The 16,437-nt window shown below is 43.6% G+C and overlaps 2 protein-coding genes across 3 annotated transcripts; one reads left to right on the top strand and one right to left on the bottom strand.

Moving 5' to 3' along the window:
• The first annotated feature begins 287 nt into the window (after positions 1-287).
• Positions 288-11,724, top strand: LOC105197880 (14-3-3 protein epsilon). 2 transcript variants are annotated; one of them, XM_011164484.3, is made up of 5 exons: positions 288-634; positions 6,498-6,804; positions 7,323-7,666; positions 8,822-8,888; positions 8,975-11,724. In XM_011164484.3, exons 1-4 carry the CDS (start codon positions 571-573, stop codon positions 8,875-8,877), a joined length of 771 nt encoding a protein of 256 aa, XP_011162786.1. In that variant the 5' UTR covers positions 288-570; the 3' UTR covers positions 8,878-8,888; positions 8,975-11,724. The 2 variants fall into 2 exon arrangements, with proteins under 2 accessions (XP_011162786.1, XP_011162785.1); XM_011164483.3 differs by having other exon boundaries at positions 8,822-11,722.
• On the bottom strand, positions 9,983-16,396 carry LOC105197881. The gene is made up of 5 exons (XM_011164485.3): positions 14,417-16,396; positions 14,076-14,249; positions 13,668-13,820; positions 12,938-13,528; positions 9,983-12,553 (listed from the first exon to the last, which is right to left on the bottom strand). The coding sequence occupies exons 1-5, from the start codon at positions 16,010-16,012 to the stop codon at positions 12,212-12,214; spliced, it is 2,856 nt and encodes a 951-aa protein (XP_011162787.2). The 5' UTR covers positions 16,013-16,396; the 3' UTR covers positions 9,983-12,211.
• Positions 16,397-16,437: the final 41 nt, after the last annotated feature.

Genomic DNA, 16,437 nt, shown 5'->3' with positions numbered 1-16,437 from the left:
CCGCGAGTTGGCGTGACCGTCCAGTTTCCCGGTTCGCGTTCCGCGTTCCTCGTTTCCGCGGTGACGTTTTACGAAAGGGCGGCCGGAAAGCGGAGGCGCGGACCGACGATAAGCAGCGAGCACAACGACGTGTCTCGCGCGATTCGCGGGTCCGTTGAATTTGCGATTTTCGGCGCCGGTGGAGGGACGGAGGGAGAGAGAGAAACAGAGAATATTCGCGTCCGGCGAATCGTGCGTGCGCTTGCGCCTGCGCGCCCGTTCGCGACGACGGCGGCGGCGGAGAGGCAATGACGTCAGGGCGTAGTAATACACGGCGCGAGCGCATGGCGAGCGGAGTCCATCCGCGGAGCTGCTGCGCGAGAGACTGGGAACTGCTTTCGATTGTTGGCGGGCGCCGCCATCTTGGTCAGTGAGCCTGCGAGTGGCCTGTACGTCTCCGTGGTGCGGTGTGGCTGCGTTGTTTAGTTTTCGGGCGTTTGTTTGCCGAACGCGGTTATTCCGAGCGCGCGACTCTCCCCCGCGTGGGCCCCTCGTTATCCGTTTAACCCGTGAGATCCACGCGCGTCCGAGATGTCGGAACGGGAGGACAACGTTTACAAGGCGAAACTGGCCGAGCAAGCGGAACGCTACGACGGTGAGTAGAGATATTTCTCTCTTTCCGGCGGGGAGAGGGGCCGGAGGAGGGCGAGATCTAGCCGGTTCGGCTAACCGCGAAACCGATCTACGTGCCGCTGCGCGCCTCTTACGCGTCAACGGGCTGCTGGCTCTCCTCTCCTCTCCCTCCCCCCGCACACGCTACGCGTCAACGGGGCCGGAGAGCCCGCTCGGATCGGCCGACTCTTTCTTCGTCGGCAAACCGACCAAGTAACCTTTCCTATCCTGCCCTACTACCTGTATTCCCGGACGCCAAGGGCGGCCACGCTCTCTTTCTCTCTCTTTCTCGCATCGTACCCTCGCGGCGCGACCACGAGATTCGGAGCCACCATGCACCGATCGTTACGGCGCGTATCCGTCGTAGCCGGCGGCGTTCCTTTGTGGCGGCGCCGGACGCGATATCGACTCGTGTCATTCGCGAGTCGGGCGATCCGGCGAGGCTCGCTCGCCCGCCCACCCATCTATCCATCCATCCATCCAGCCAGCCAGCCATCCGTCTGTCCGTCCGTCCGTCCGTCCGTCCATCCATCCATCCATCCATCCATCCATCCATCCATCCATCCGTCCGTCCGTCCGTCCGTTCACTCGCTGGAGCCTCCGGCCCGCGAGGTAAGGCGACGGATACGCACACAAGGAGCTCTCCTCGCGCGCGTCTCCCGTCCCGTTGTTCTTTCGCCGATTCGCCGATTCCGTGCGTAGCTCGATCGGGCGACGATGCGCCGCGCGGCGGCGGCAGCCACGGCCACGCGTTGCTAAGGCGTACGCCCCGGTTCTCCCGGCCTCCCGGTCACTCTTGCACGTCTTTCTCGCCGGCGGACTAGCGACAGGTCTGCTTCTCTCGAAGAGAGAACGCAACGCGTGGAGGCGCTTCGCTGCTAATCCCCGCCGAACGCTGGACATGTCGCGCGTGTTCCGCTCGTGGCATCTGGCCTTGAACGCCGCGTGCGAAGATATCGCCGACCGGAGAATTCGATCGACCGAGAGAGAGCGAGAGCGAGCATCCTCTCGAATCGAGTTCTCTGTGTGACCGCGAGATTCGTACGGTCGGCCGGTTACCCGGACTCTTTTTGCTCCTCCTTTGATTTTTCTTTTCCCATGCAAGAAAAAGCGAATCGGAAGAAAGTTTCTTCGTGTCAAACGTGGAGTGACCAGGTAAAATGGACCTCGCCGGATGTCGCTCTTGCCGACTCTTTCGATCTTTTTACGCGCATTTTCTGACACGTTTTCCCCCCTCTCTCTCTCTCTCTCTCTCTCCCTTTCTCTCTACTGTATCAAGTTAACAGGGTCTAAGTTAGGCGTAATGCGAGGCGATCCCTGCGGAAACCGGTACGCTGCCGACGCGTGCATTTCCTACGATGGCTTCCTACGATTCGTCCGGAGTCGTGCCGGCTCTCGAGGAAGACGACGACGACGACGATCCGATCGATCTCCCCGCATTCTCAATATCGACGCGACCTCGCGGAGACGTGGCGCGATTATCGAGCGTCGGCACACACACCGGCGATTCGGAGCGTTCGTATCGATCGCGTCCGCGGCGCTTGTCATTTCATATCGCTATCTTTCGGTAATATGAAGGCGCACGGCCGATTTATGATCTCGTTCTCTCGGGGGCCAGGGCAGCAACGCGTGAGTGTCCGTACACGAGCGTCGGGACAGAATGAGAGAGGGAGAGAGAAAGAGAGAGAGAAGCGCGCGATGAACGCAAAGGATGAGAGGGACGATCGTGCGATTCATGCGAATGCGGCGGCAAGACGACGGACGAATGAGGGCGAAGGCGCGGGAGAGAGAAACGGACGGGAGAGGCGGTCAAATTTCTTGGTCCCTACGCCCCTACGTTGCGTCTCGGTGCGCGCCTCGTGTCTTTCTCGCAAGAATTCCTCAGCCCACCCGGTCAAATTTTCCTTCGAGCCCTAAGCGATTCTCTTTTCTCTCTCTCTCTCTCTCTCTCTCTCTCTCTCTCTCTCTCTTTTTCTTTCCTTCCTTTCCTTTCTCTCGCCTCCGCACGTTTGTTCCTGTGTAACTTTGACACGACGAAATGCCCGTAATCTCAAAGGAGAGGGAAGTACGCTCACCGAGACGCATTGGCTTAATACATAAAGTGGCTTCTATCGATAATTTTATCGGCGATAAGGGAGCAATAAGAGAGATATTATTGCGAATCTTGTTTCGATAGTAATTTTAAAAAAATGATAACGAGTGACGTAGAAAGATTACGGATAACGAGCATAGGCAACCTCATTTCTTTGCTTAATTTCTTTTAAGATCTCGTTCTTCTTGAGCTGCAGCAGGATTCTGTATAACTTAACGACGGCATCAATATCGTTATGTTGCCGTTGCGCGGATATTGTGTATTGTAAAAATGCTGCGCAATGACACTGCAACTATATCGATATACTATCGTTAAGTGTTACAGAATCCCGCTACTAACGATTTAAGGCCAGGTTGCCACTTCTTCCTGATGCGTCACCCGGTATAACGAGATCTCACGCGCGATTCTCGTGGCATACTGATTAGCGAATCTTTGTTTCCTCGCATCGTGCCGCCTTTTCTAAATCTCTAAATTTCAGAGGATTAGTTTTTCACTCCGTAGAAATTTTTATTCTTATTAGGGCAACGAATCGTTCGAAACATTGAAGACTTGATTTTTACTCTTATTAGAATGACAAATTATTCGAAAAATTGCGTAGGTTCAATTTTCACCCTGAGGCAATGAATTTTTATTCTCACTTGAGTGACAAATTACTCGAATGAAAATTGCACAAACTCAATTTTTACTCTGCGGTAGTGAATTTTTTACTTCGACTAGAGCGATAGATCGCTCGAGAAATTATACAAACTCAATTTTTATAGTAACATTTTAGTTTCCGAGCATTAGAGAGTTAATTGGCGAGCGATTTGTTTTTTTCTTTCTTTCGAAATTTCTCTTATTAGCGCATTCCGTTTTCAGCACGAAACCACTTTTTAATCGACCGAAAGTCAGTCGGTTCAGGTTCAGACGCAGTCGTTACAAATGCTGGCTTCCGCCACTTTTTAAAATCATATCTTCGTGGAATCACCTTTGGAAATGAAGTATTGGAATACCGATATATGCCGAGCGTAATTACTGAAAGTTCGACGAATGGAAATCGATTCGTCCCCGTTGTCTCCTGGAAGAAAGAAGTCCCCTTTGAATTAAATAGCTGATGATTTCTCGTACTGCTCTCTCTCTTTTTCTCTTTCTTCCCTTTGCTACTTTATCGAAAAATAATTACGTCATTCTACAGGAAGCGCTCGTAAAGGGAGCACAGTAACATATCGAAGAAGTCACAGTCGTCTAAGCTAATGACTCCGCATCGGCCGATTCGTCATTCCTTTCTAGATTTCACCCGCAGATCAACCGCGGTACGCGGAATAATCCCGAAAATTCGGGTTCAGCGTTAACTAACGACATTGGCATAATCGGTCCCGGGGGCAAAACCGGAGAAGAGGCGACGTAACGACGTGACTCTCCCAGAACGTGTCGGAGGGCGAGGAGTGACGCTTGGAATTTGAGGATAACTGGAGAAAGAAAGAGAGACAGAGTAAGGGTGGGTTCGGTCGAGAAACGGGCGGGAGGGGAGAGGAGTGCAAGCTAAAGGGGTGAGAGAAGGTGGCGAGAGTAGGAAGAGTTGGCAGAGGAGGAGGAGGAGGAGGAGGACAGAAGAAGGGGAAGAGGGGTGGTTAGCAGAAGGAAAGTATTGATCTGGCTCTGCTATCCCACGTTGCTGCACACCGATGTATATGTATATCGTGTTCATTGTAACGTCCGCTTTACGTCACATTCATCCCCCGTGAACTTGAAGGCACCACCTCGTCGGTAACATCGGTGCGTGCGACGCGACGCATTGATCCAGGCATCGATCTACGCGCGCTCTTTCTCCCTTCCCGGTTATTATACCGTTATTATGGGTCTTCGGGTTTCCGGAGTCCGGCCTCCCGCAAGTCCTCCCTTCTCCGCTTTTCTATCCCTCTCCTGCCCTCTCTCCCCCGTTTGCGAGGTACGACGTACCACTTGTGCCATTTTAAGCGCACCAAGTGCGAGCGAGCGAGGGCGGAAAGTTTCTTGAATTCGGGCTCTCGAATGGAGATATCAGCTTCAAGTCTAGAGGCAGGGGTTTCCGACTTCTTCCGACCCTTCCAAGCTGCGAGAAGACAAACGTTTAATCGCCGCAGTTGTTACACAGTCAACATTTGCATTTGTAATTTATCTCCGATGTCGTTTGTGACATCAACCGAAGTTATTGATACTGCCACGAGAGATGTGACGGGACCCCCTTCCGCCACAGTGGCGAATTTGCGTCAACTTCGAATCGAGTTACAGCACTTTATTTTTGCACTTTAATGACGTACAGTTTTTTGTTATACTTGGACATTTTTTCGTAATACTCTTCCCGATTAACATCTTTCTCTCTCTCTCTCTCTCTCTCTCTCTCTCTCTCTTTCCGCCGTTTCTTGGTTTGAGTTTCCGGACACTTGCTCGATGAAGCTGGAAGACACATCCCAGTTGGACCACTGAGGGCAGTCTTGAAGCCATTTGGACGGAGACTTTATTGTGGATCTTTCCACACGCAGAGCTCTGATTATTGAAAAAACCGTCTTCTCTCCTTCCACTGCACCGAGAGAAAAAATTTCTAAATTTTTAAAAACGTTTATTCAATAGTACTAAATATTTACGGTACACAAATATTCACTGTAGAAGAAAAAATGATAGTTAAATTAGTAGCTCTTGTACTAAATAAATATATATTTACATTTAATAAATATTTCACTAGTGCTTTGGATATTTATTAAAATATTTATTAAAATTTAGTAAATTTTTCCTCAGTGTGGGATGAAGTACTTCACCACACCCAGAAAAGTCAAAAGTGTTCGTCCCCGCTCGAGGCGGGCGAAAGAGCGCGAGGAGAGAAACCGTTGTCTCGGTGAAAAACATCTGGAGGCCAAAAGCGGCGGCGGCGGCGCTTCCGAGCGAATATCGCTCGAATGTATGTCGATAAATACGTATTAGTGACTTCCGTGTAAAGTTCAAGGGGCAGCGGATTAATATATACCGACGCGTTCATCCCCTTTACTCCAAAGGCACCACACACTCCGTCCGCGCTATCGTTTCATCCGCGATAGGCACGTAACATTTTATAGGCCAAACGTCCATACGCCATTTAAGTGAGGCAAGTTCACGAGCGGCACGGAGTTCATTCCGCAATGATTTACGGGGAGCTCCTTTGACAGCCTGAACTTTGCAGGATATAAACATAGAGAGGCTCGGAAGACATAGAGCATAAAATAAACGATTGATTTCGTTTTCTTTTTTTTGTCGGGTTTTATCCCGGATCGAATAAAAGTGAAGACAAAAACTTGTGTTTATGTTAAGTTGTTTTATGTTAAGTCGTTAGGTCATTTTTTTATGTTATATTTTTACTTTGGAACTATGATGATCTAAGAATCTCTTCGGTAGTTTCGCTATTTAAGGATTATTATAAATGTCACGAGTAGATAAAAATGTTATATACCATCATCAGCGTATAGAAAAATCAAGATGCTATATATAAGACCAGTATTTTTGTTCCTTAGAAAGTAACTTCCGTTGCTCGGAAGAGTTCCGTTGCTTTTGTTACATAAGATCGGAGTATTTGTTTTAAAGAAATAACATTTGTTTAATAGAGAAATTGTATTTTTCTATGAAATATTTCGTCTATATATAAATATAATTTGCTCTTACATTTGTTTTACTTGGAATGTTTCATGTAACGATTAAATATTGTCTTACAGCGAATTACAAGTTGATAAACTTCATCAACGATATTGTTTGCCGGTATTGTTTGCAGAGATGGTCGAGGCGATGAAGAAGGTGGCCTCGCTGGATGTAGAGCTCACCGTTGAAGAAAGGAACCTCCTCTCGGTAGCGTACAAAAATGTGATCGGAGCGAGGAGAGCCTCCTGGAGAATAATCTCGAGCATCGAGCAGAAGGAGGAAAACAAGGGTGCCGAGGGAAAACTAGAGATGATCCGCCAATACCGATCTCAAGTGGAAAAAGAGCTCAGGGATATTTGCGCCGATATCCTCGGCGTTTTGGATAAGCATCTGATACCATGCGCCTCTACGGGAGAATCTAAAGTCTTCTATTATAAAATGTAAGAATCCACTCGTATATTTTATGCAGTTGTTCACGAGGCATCAATCCATTATCTATCATTTTATATTTTTGGAACAAAAAATTTCAAATATTTTATTTGCATAATTTTAGTATTAAATACCATCTTTCACTTTTTAGTATTCATTTTTTGTGTATTAAAATAAAATATAGATATATATTGTTCATACGTAAATGGCGCCAATAATAGACACTCAAAAGTGCATTTGCATCATAACGATTTAATATTCTTTATATTGTAATTACATGATTCTTAATAAAACTGCCCTTCTCGCAAAGATAATTTATATCAGTTGTTGACACACTTTGTATTTTCAGTTTTACGTTAAATAAAACCCGTTTATTCGATCTTTTATTCTTTCTTTTATCACATAACAGGTTTTATCACATAACATCTTTTTTAAGAAAGTTGTAAGACAAACTCTTGAATGTCTGTGTCATATTGTGTTTCAGTGTGTGATATGAATTATTATTAATCCATCGTTGATGTGCTTTTAGGAAAGGTGATTACCATCGTTATTTGGCAGAATTTGCCATTGGTAATGACAGAAAGGAAGCAGCGGAGAATTCTCTGGTGGCATACAAAGCAGCGAGCGATATCGCCATGACGGAGCTACCGCCAACCCATCCCATTCGCCTGGGATTAGCGCTCAACTTCTCCGTGTTCTATTACGAGATCCTCAACAGCCCTGACAGAGCGTGTCGCTTAGCGAAGGCGGCCTTCGACGATGCGATCGCCGAACTGGACACGCTATCTGAGGAGAGCTACAAAGATTCCACCCTCATAATGCAACTCCTCAGGGACAACCTCACCTTATGGACGTCGGATATGCAGGGAGACGGTTAGTGTCTCACCTATCTTACTTACGGGGGCAAAACCGACATAGGGATGTTTTTTGATTACGCTAGAATGCGTAGCGCGATGTACCCCGCCTATCCTCGATCGATTGACACGCAAACGAATACCGTGCATTGTGATAGAATGATCTTATCTCGGATACTCTCATCTCACGCAATTTACCTACAATATTCCAGAAGTTACGTGCATTTCCCCACGACTGGAAGAATATGTGGAACTGTTTTCTTTTTAGTTAACGTTTTATCAAATTCTAAAAATAATATAAAAGGAATTTTTTTTAGCTCTCTAATTCCAACTGTAGTTCTTTTTATTTTTAAATTTATTGCTGGAATGAATTGTGCGAATGTTTTTAACTGAAAATTGTAGTTGTATGATCTTAAAATAGTCAAAAGATTATTGGGGAAAATTTCACAGGTTTCACATTCAGATTCATTTTGCATCGTGTATTTACTGCTCTCAATAAAGTTCTACTATGTGATTTGAGAATTATTGATGATTGTGTGTGTGTGTGTGTGTGTGTGTGTGTGTGTGTGTGTGCGCGCGCGCGCGCGCGCGCGCGTGTGTGTGTATGTATGTATTTTTCAATGTATACATTTTTTCTGAAGAAATATTTATCTTGAATTCAACAAAACATATTAGAGAACAGTGATTAAAATTAAGATCATAAGTTTTAGGACGTTTCAGATTTCATTTCTTTTATTTTGTATTTTTACATTTATATTTTTGTCGTATGCTTGTTTTTAACTTATTTTGACTTGTAAGAATTTACAAATTGCATGCAGTTTTCGAACACGGAATTATTACTTTGTAATTCAGAATCCGAGTCTGATCAGCAAGATGATAGCGCTGTTGATACCCACGATGCCTGAACATAGATATACCCTTTTCCTAACGTCCTCATCCTCCAAGCATGTCCGCATCTGGTGAGCGACATATATAATCTTTATCATTTAGTCATTACTGTATTTAAAAGAAAAAAAAAAAAATCACGAATCAAATTTATTTAAAACTATCTCACCTTTGCTTATTAAACTGCTTCGCTTATCAAAAGTAGTTTATTTTGAAATGTAGTTTATTCATTGTTTAGGTGTTCAACTACATTATTTACTGACAGAACATATGTATTTTTATTGCGCAGGTGAAGCTGAACAAAAGGAGCAGCTGCAGGATGTGGAAGACCAGGACGTATCGTAACTCTAGCTGTAGTGAGTGTTATCTTGCGCATATAAAACTGAGACACAAGAAAAAACTCTTAAATAACTCGTAAGCAAAAGAAAAAAAACCAATTCAGCAGGTGGCAGTTCGGGGTGGGAAGGGGAGATCTTTAGAAATTTGCGTGACCCTTAAAAAAAAAAGCACGCACCGTATGGTTACTTCAAAACAAAGCAGCAGCAACAGCAGTGACAACAAAATACAACAGCAACAGAATTAATAAATAAATCATTCAGTTCATTCGGTATATTACGTACACATATATACGATTGAGTTACAGAGCACGCAGAAAGTAACGAAACAAAAGGAAACGCACCCGTAAATAGAGAGACTACAAAGTATTTAGGAGAAAGGCACTTTTCAATTGCCCCGTTTTTGCGTATCGAGAGGAAATGCCGTGCACTTCGCATGCGTTCGATCAAAGTTACGTGCGAACGACGTCGAGAACGTCGAGCCGACGTCGATGCCGGCGCAAGTCGGTATCTAGCCTTGGCAATTCAGATTTGGTTTCCGTCACAGTGAATAAGAACGAATTATGTGTCTTATGTTTTGCAATAATGGAAGAGGAACAAAAAGGCGTATAGATTGCATGACGTCATACCGGAATATATTTACATGTCTTGTCCGTTCTTACATCTCCACTACCTGGAGTGCTCCTCCTCTAATCTCTTCCTTTTCGTTCCTCGCTTTTTCTTACCGCGCCTATTGTAATTATTACGGTGTTTGTTAGCGTATGCGTGTAAATTGATTTATTTTGATGATAATTCGCGCGTATCTCCTCTCTTTTTCCCCCGTGCTCTCCTCTCTCTCTTTACGGAAATAACGGCGGCGCCCTCATTGCCAGTTGTCAAGACGGACCTCGCTTTCGAGCTTGTACCCTGTAATAAGATATGTACTTCCGACAAGATCCGATTGTAATGTTATAGATAGCCGAAAAGAAAAATTTTAAATGCATGGATTCTTGGCATAGCCGAGCTGAGGAGAAGAGAATGTGCTTACTTCGATTGCCCCCTCTCCCCCTCCCCACCCTCTGTACCTCGTCAAATGCAATAACGCCTGATTTTGTGAGCTTTCGTATGGAGACCGCATCGCGAGAGTGCTCAGTAACGTGAGCGAGAAGCGGTAAAGCGTAAATCATCGAAATTCTCTAATGGCGATCTCTCGATTTCCAGTCCCTTTACGCATCTCTTCCGAGGCGAGTGCGTCCCATCGCGTCAGCTCGATGAGCAGCGTCGTGATAAAAAAAAAAGTGAAAAAAAGAAAGAAAGAAGGGGGAAAAATGAAAAAGATTACGTTATCGTAGGTGAGCCTTTTTAGCGCGTTACGTTACTCACAGCAAACAAAGTAACTATCTAGCTAGTCTGTAATGTGGTTGTACGTTTTCATACGCCCGTTGTGTAAACTAAATATCGATTGCTGTGGTATAAGAAACAGAATAAATGACTGTACCCCGACTTTTTCCACCCGCACATTTACACACGCAATTTACGCTCTATATATATATTATAAATATATTCATATTTCTCTATCTTCGTCTTTCCCTTCCGGATGGACGATAGTCGGAATCAGTATTTGTAATTATCCATTCGCCGGTTCATCGACGAGCCATTCCATCGATTTTTACGTTGAAACATTCCATTGTTCTTGTAATGAGGAGTCAGTCGGGATTGTAGAGATTTACACAGTGAAAAGTACCCTTTCTTCAGATCGATGAGGTAAGCTTAGCTAGTTACTGACCATTTTACGCATTAAACTTATCTACTTATTATATAGCTAGAACTACCAAAATCCATTTAAGCTCACTCAGTTTTCTCGCTGATAACGTGACGGAGAGGAGACGCCGAGTTTAAACGCAGCAGAGAAGCGAGGCGTTCAACAACAACAACAACAACAAGAAAAATATAATCCGGCGAGAGAGAAACGCGGATCGCAATCTCCGCGAGGAAGAACGAAAAAGCAGAAAATAATTGGTGTCCATCGTGCCCCTGTATTTAGGTATTGTAACGATAAAATTGATAATCATGTTACAAATTACACGCGTTATGAAAAATTAATTCAAAATAATATCAACCGGCTCTCGTAAAGTAAGTATATTTGCGAAAAAAATGTAATTGTAAGAACGTAATAAGTAGGCTAAAGAGAAGGAAAAAAAAACGAAAAATAATCTCGACGCGAGGGATCATCCCGAGTAACTCGGGTAGGATCAACTCGAGTATATGATATGATCGAGTCGATTATAATCGAGAAGATTAAATCGCGCGAAAACTGTGTGCAAGGTAAACAGAGCTCTAAATTAAGAACTGCGGAGCGAAGCGGATGTCGTCGTAGGCTGTAAAACGCACGCGCATATATATAAATATATAAATATATTTCTCAAGTACATAGCATGTATCTGTGCGGCAAAATGTTTTAAGGAATTTAGCTACATAAAAGCAAAGAGAAGAAGCGCGTCAGGTGGCAACGAATGGTGGTAGCGATGATCTCTGAACGCCGATGAATCATTAGCCTGATCGGGCAATATCCGGTTATACGTTCATAAATACGGACATAAATCAGAGACCATATCATTTTAAAAACTATGTAAATTTATAACCACCTTTGAATCTGTTGTCGATTTTATTGGTTTTAACGAAAATTAAATCACTATGAATAAATAATAGTGCGAAGCAATGCTTTTTTCATCATCGTTCGGAGGAATTGATTTTACATTCTTGAATCCGCATGCGTTCTTATGCTCTGTGTTACAGTCGATGCGAATACACCGGATACAATCTTTTTTTCTGTAAAACCACACACATGAAAGCTACAAATAAAGTAATTACGAATCTATGCCTTAGTCAAAGTTTCATTAAAGCAATCGATTTTTTTAAATCTTCGGCCAGCCAATTGTAGAAAAATTACGCAGCGAAGAGTTTTGAGCTTTCGAGTTAAATATTAATTTAATATTAAATATGAATATTTTAATTTTATATGACAATATGTCATATACGTCGATGTTAATATAATTTAAATTTTAGACTTTTGGCCTCTCATTGCAATTATATTAGATTATGACATCAGAAGAAATCAATTTTTTCCTTGCATACATATCCTAACAATTAATTTTCTCGCGCTATTTCATATCTAATAATATAATTTAAAGCCATTTTTTAATTATCTTTATAAATGCTTATAAAATTTCATGCATTATAAATTTGATGCAATATATCTAACACGAATTATGATTACGCCAAGCAAGTAAAATTTTCACTGTATAGTACAATTTTTTATTTAAATTTGTCGCCTCTGATGTCACGATCTATACTTGATACAGCGGTCATTCAAGCGCGGATTGCGATTGACTTAGCGTTTCCAACGACTGTATCTCCCTTATAAAATCGCGTTCGCGGAAGCTGCTTGAGCTGGACAAGAGTCTCCTCGGTCTGCTTGTCTTCAGGTCTACTTGTCGCAAGATTTGCTCCAGATTCCTCTCCGATCCGGTTAAGATCGGCGAAAGAGTGATATTCGACGTAGTTCGGCTTTTAATGACCCGGCCGATTCTAGGCGATCTTCCAGTTTGGTCGTCACGTCTACGTTTCGCGGATTTGAGCTTTACGTTGCGTAACATTTCCAAGGACACCAGTGGACCTTTTGGACCTTGTGCATTTCGTTTATTTTCCTGAAATGTAATGGGGAACAATTAACTTTCACACTCAAGAAATAAAATTAAAAATTATTTTTGTTACTTTATATTTAAATATAAATATGAAAAATTTTAATTTCTTTCGCGATATAATTTTTTCTCATTTAGTTATTTTTACTCCCAGAGATTCTGGAATTCCCCTTTTTGTTGCAAAAAGAATAGAGATATAGAGGACAACTATAACTTTTTCTAGGATGATCAAGTCAATTAAACTTCAATTTAGTTTTCGTATGATTTATATTGGAAATTGAAGGTGAGACCGAAAACAATTATTCTCAGGGATTTATCTCTACGATTTTATCGTGACACGAATGGATGAACGCAATCCAATCTCTAATTTTGCATAATTTGTAATAGTACTTTGATATTTTGTGGAGCCTTTCTCAAAGTGACTTTTAGTAAATCATCGACGGTAATCATAGGCCTGTTGAACAATGGTGTGGAACACTTTCTTGTGGGTGTTCTATTCTTGTTACTTCTGCTACTGTCGGGAGTCGTCGGTTGCAACGATGATTTTGAGGACTGCAATGAAACTGAAGAGAGGAGCGCAGAAGACGGATTTGGTATTGATGCTGATTTGGAGATGTGCACTTTTGGAGGAAATGAAAGAGTTAGCGGTGGTAATGATGGTAGTGGAGGTGGTGGCGGTGGCGGAGGTGGTGGTGGTGGAGAAAATGTCAAAGAGGATAGTGGAGGAGGAGGAGGTGTAGGTATAGGTAGAAATGGTGGTAGAGGTGGAGGTGGAGGTGGAGGTGGAGATGAACAAAGCGAGGATGAAGAGCATGAGGCCGGTTGCAAAGATTTCATTCGAATTTCCTTCAGTGTTTTTTGCAATTTCTTCAACTCCTGTAGCAATACCATATTATCTTCTTTCATTTTTTCACTAGTTTCACGAAAGGCATTCATCTCTACTGTCAGGACGTTAAGAGTGGCTTCGGTGTTCGTTCGTATCTATAACGAATCAAGAAGGCATAGTATTGATATACAAATTTCTAATTTAATATACAGATATTTAAGATTTTTTAAAATTATTAGTTCAAATATAAGTAATATGGAATGTAAAAGAGCGAAAGCATATTCAGCATATTACTTGGACGAAATCTTCCGAAAGTTGTGTCATTTTCTCCGACATTACATATAACATTTCGTTTTCGGATTGTATTGCCTCCACTAGACGATCAAATTTTTTCGTCCAAGAATCCGACGAAGACGGCATCAATTTCTGTCGCAGTTTCCTGTAACTCTGAAAAGAAAATTGGAATTGATTTTATCTAAAGTATATCGCAATCGCATCAAATAAAAAATATTTACGCGTAAACATAATTAAAGATATTTATAATTAAATTATTTCTACAACTAAAATTTTTATTTTCTACATGTTAAGAATACGGAGCTCGATTTCAATGTGTTAAAAATAGAAAACTGCGACTACACAATTTAATATGGCTGCAGTGAGAAAACAAGAATATTTGTTTTGAATAAATTCCAAGAAACTTACGACGTTTAGGAGATGCAGCAATTTCTTTATCAGCCAAATGCAGATAGTAATCACCCACGTGGCTATCGTACGGGAAATGCTTCTTCGTTGAGATACGTGGCTGCGAGAGTCTCGAAGTGATGTGACATTTTGGGGCGCCTGGTGCTTACGAGTGTCATCCCAATGATATTCTATCTGATTATTTGGAAACAGAGAAAAAGATTTCAAATTATCGTGAGGAAAACAATTTGCGTAAAGTGTACTTCTATCACGCGGTAACTTAAAATAAAAAAAAATAGAGATGTCATCTCAAGATATCTTTTAGAAATCTAAAAGGTATCTTCTTTATGTGGATTGTATACTTTTTGCGGGAAGAGGCTGCAGCGACCATCGCGCTCGGATAATTCGATGTCGGAGGCGATCGTTGATTCCGGGACACGGCTCTTCTGATGCGCTTCATCGTTAAGAGACGATGGTTCCGGCGGAAATGAACACTCTTCCTTTTTTTTCTCCAGATGCGAATCCGCGATATCGGCGCGAGTTGCCGGTTGTCGGTGCCTAGCCGCCTCTCCCTCGTTCTCATTTCCGAACATCAAGGTCGTTCGGCAGCAGCGTTTCACCAGGCCAGCGTGAGGCGTTGTGGATTCCGACGAAATTCCGACTTTTTCGGCTTCTCGCTTCGACGTTCCGCCGGACTCACGGGTCTCATCGTGATCTAGCCTCTTCGGGAAGAAAGAAGGTGTGTTCGGCGCGGACGTGGGCAGGGACAAGGTCGAGACAGAGATGGTGTAGGGTAGTCTCCTGTATCTATGCAATAAGACTTCTTCGCGTTCAATCGCGTCCGCTCCGCGGATTCTCCTGCTCGCTCGTCGCAGATGTGCGAAGATCTTCCGGAACTCGCGCCAATTCTCCGTCAAACGATCGCCGATCCTCTCGAGCGCGCCGATCTTCTCGAAGCCTTTACTGTTGCTCCTCCTCGTTTTCCTCTTCTTCTTGTTCAGCTTGTCTCGCGATCCGTCGACCGATCTAGCGACGGATCTGCGGGCCGACAACTCGGCGAGCTCGCTTTGCTCACCGGTTTCACGTAAGATCGTGAAATGTGACAACTTTGGGGTACGATTTCCCCCTAATTTGTTGCCGGTCGATGGTTGCCCATCCAGGTAACCGTTCGACTCGCGCATAAGATTGTCGTTTATCGACAGCGTCTTATCCAACAGGTAACAATCGTTCATCGTTTCAAGTATATAATGGTCATTCCGTTCACTCCCGGAGCCGGCTACTCCGGGGGATCGTTTTGCGTCGGAATTCGCGAAGGTGCATACACCTGCGTCGCAGGACTGGGGGGGCCCTAAATTAGGTCGGGACGTTGTTAATCTCGAAATATTTCGACAGGCCGCCGCGGAAATGGTATTCAGCGAGGATCTTTCATTGCGCGTTCCGTTGTTGTTTGGCTCGTTGCTCAAGGACGATGTACTGAACGAATAACTCTCCGTTAAAAGATCGCACGGGACATCGACGATCGATTTGACGGCGTTCCGCTCGTGTTCTCCAGAATCTTCTAGATCGACAAAATCGTTTACATACTTGACGGCGGTGTCATCCTTAAAATCGTACCTCGGAAGACTGGGCTCACGATCCTTGGACGAGATCGGGCTAGATTGTTCAATCATTTGCGCGGCGGTCTCATCGTCGATTCCCGAGTTGCTCCTGCGTCTCTTCGATCGTTTGGGAATGATCCCCGGGCTAAGCTTGTCGTCGTCGAGTGGGTCCATGTGCTGCGACTCACACAGCACGGACTCCGGAGACCGTTGATATAGACGCGATTCGCCGTTCGTCTCTTCATCCTCATTTCTCGAATTAAGGAGTCCTGACTGGACATTCTTTCGAAGATGCTCCCTAGTCTTGTGAAACTTTCCTTTCTTTTGTCGCGAACGCTTGTATTGCCTGCGCCTCGTCATGAAATATTTATGTTCAGATAATCACTCTATATTTATACAAGATATCGCTTCGCGATAAACTAAGTATCTAATTACACTCTATTAATGTCGCGCAATTTTTAATTTCTAGGCTGTTCATCACGTAGCACTTTCGCACGAATTGCGGGGATAGAATTACTGTTACGAGTACTTACACGCTTGAAAGTTCGTTACTGTCTATGACTGTCTACTTCAAGGTTGTCCGAGTATTATTGTGGTTTGGTGTTTACATGATATGTATTTTTCTGTCATGCGCGTATACATCTACCGATTAAATTCGTCATATCACTAGGTTTATCTTCCTAGTTGGTCTACCATTTAAAATCGATCTAAAAAAAATTTATAAATTTATAAAATTTGATCATAAAAGTCATAACACAGACAAATCAAAGATATTAATTCGAGAT

Source organism: Solenopsis invicta, chromosome 10, assembly GCF_016802725.1.
Source record: "Solenopsis invicta isolate M01_SB chromosome 10, UNIL_Sinv_3.0, whole genome shotgun sequence".
In the NCBI taxonomy this organism is placed as follows: Eukaryota; Metazoa; Arthropoda; class Insecta; order Hymenoptera; family Formicidae; genus Solenopsis; species Solenopsis invicta.
Note: the sequence above shows the minus strand (reverse complement) of the source record. Positions and strands in the feature narration are given on the sequence as shown.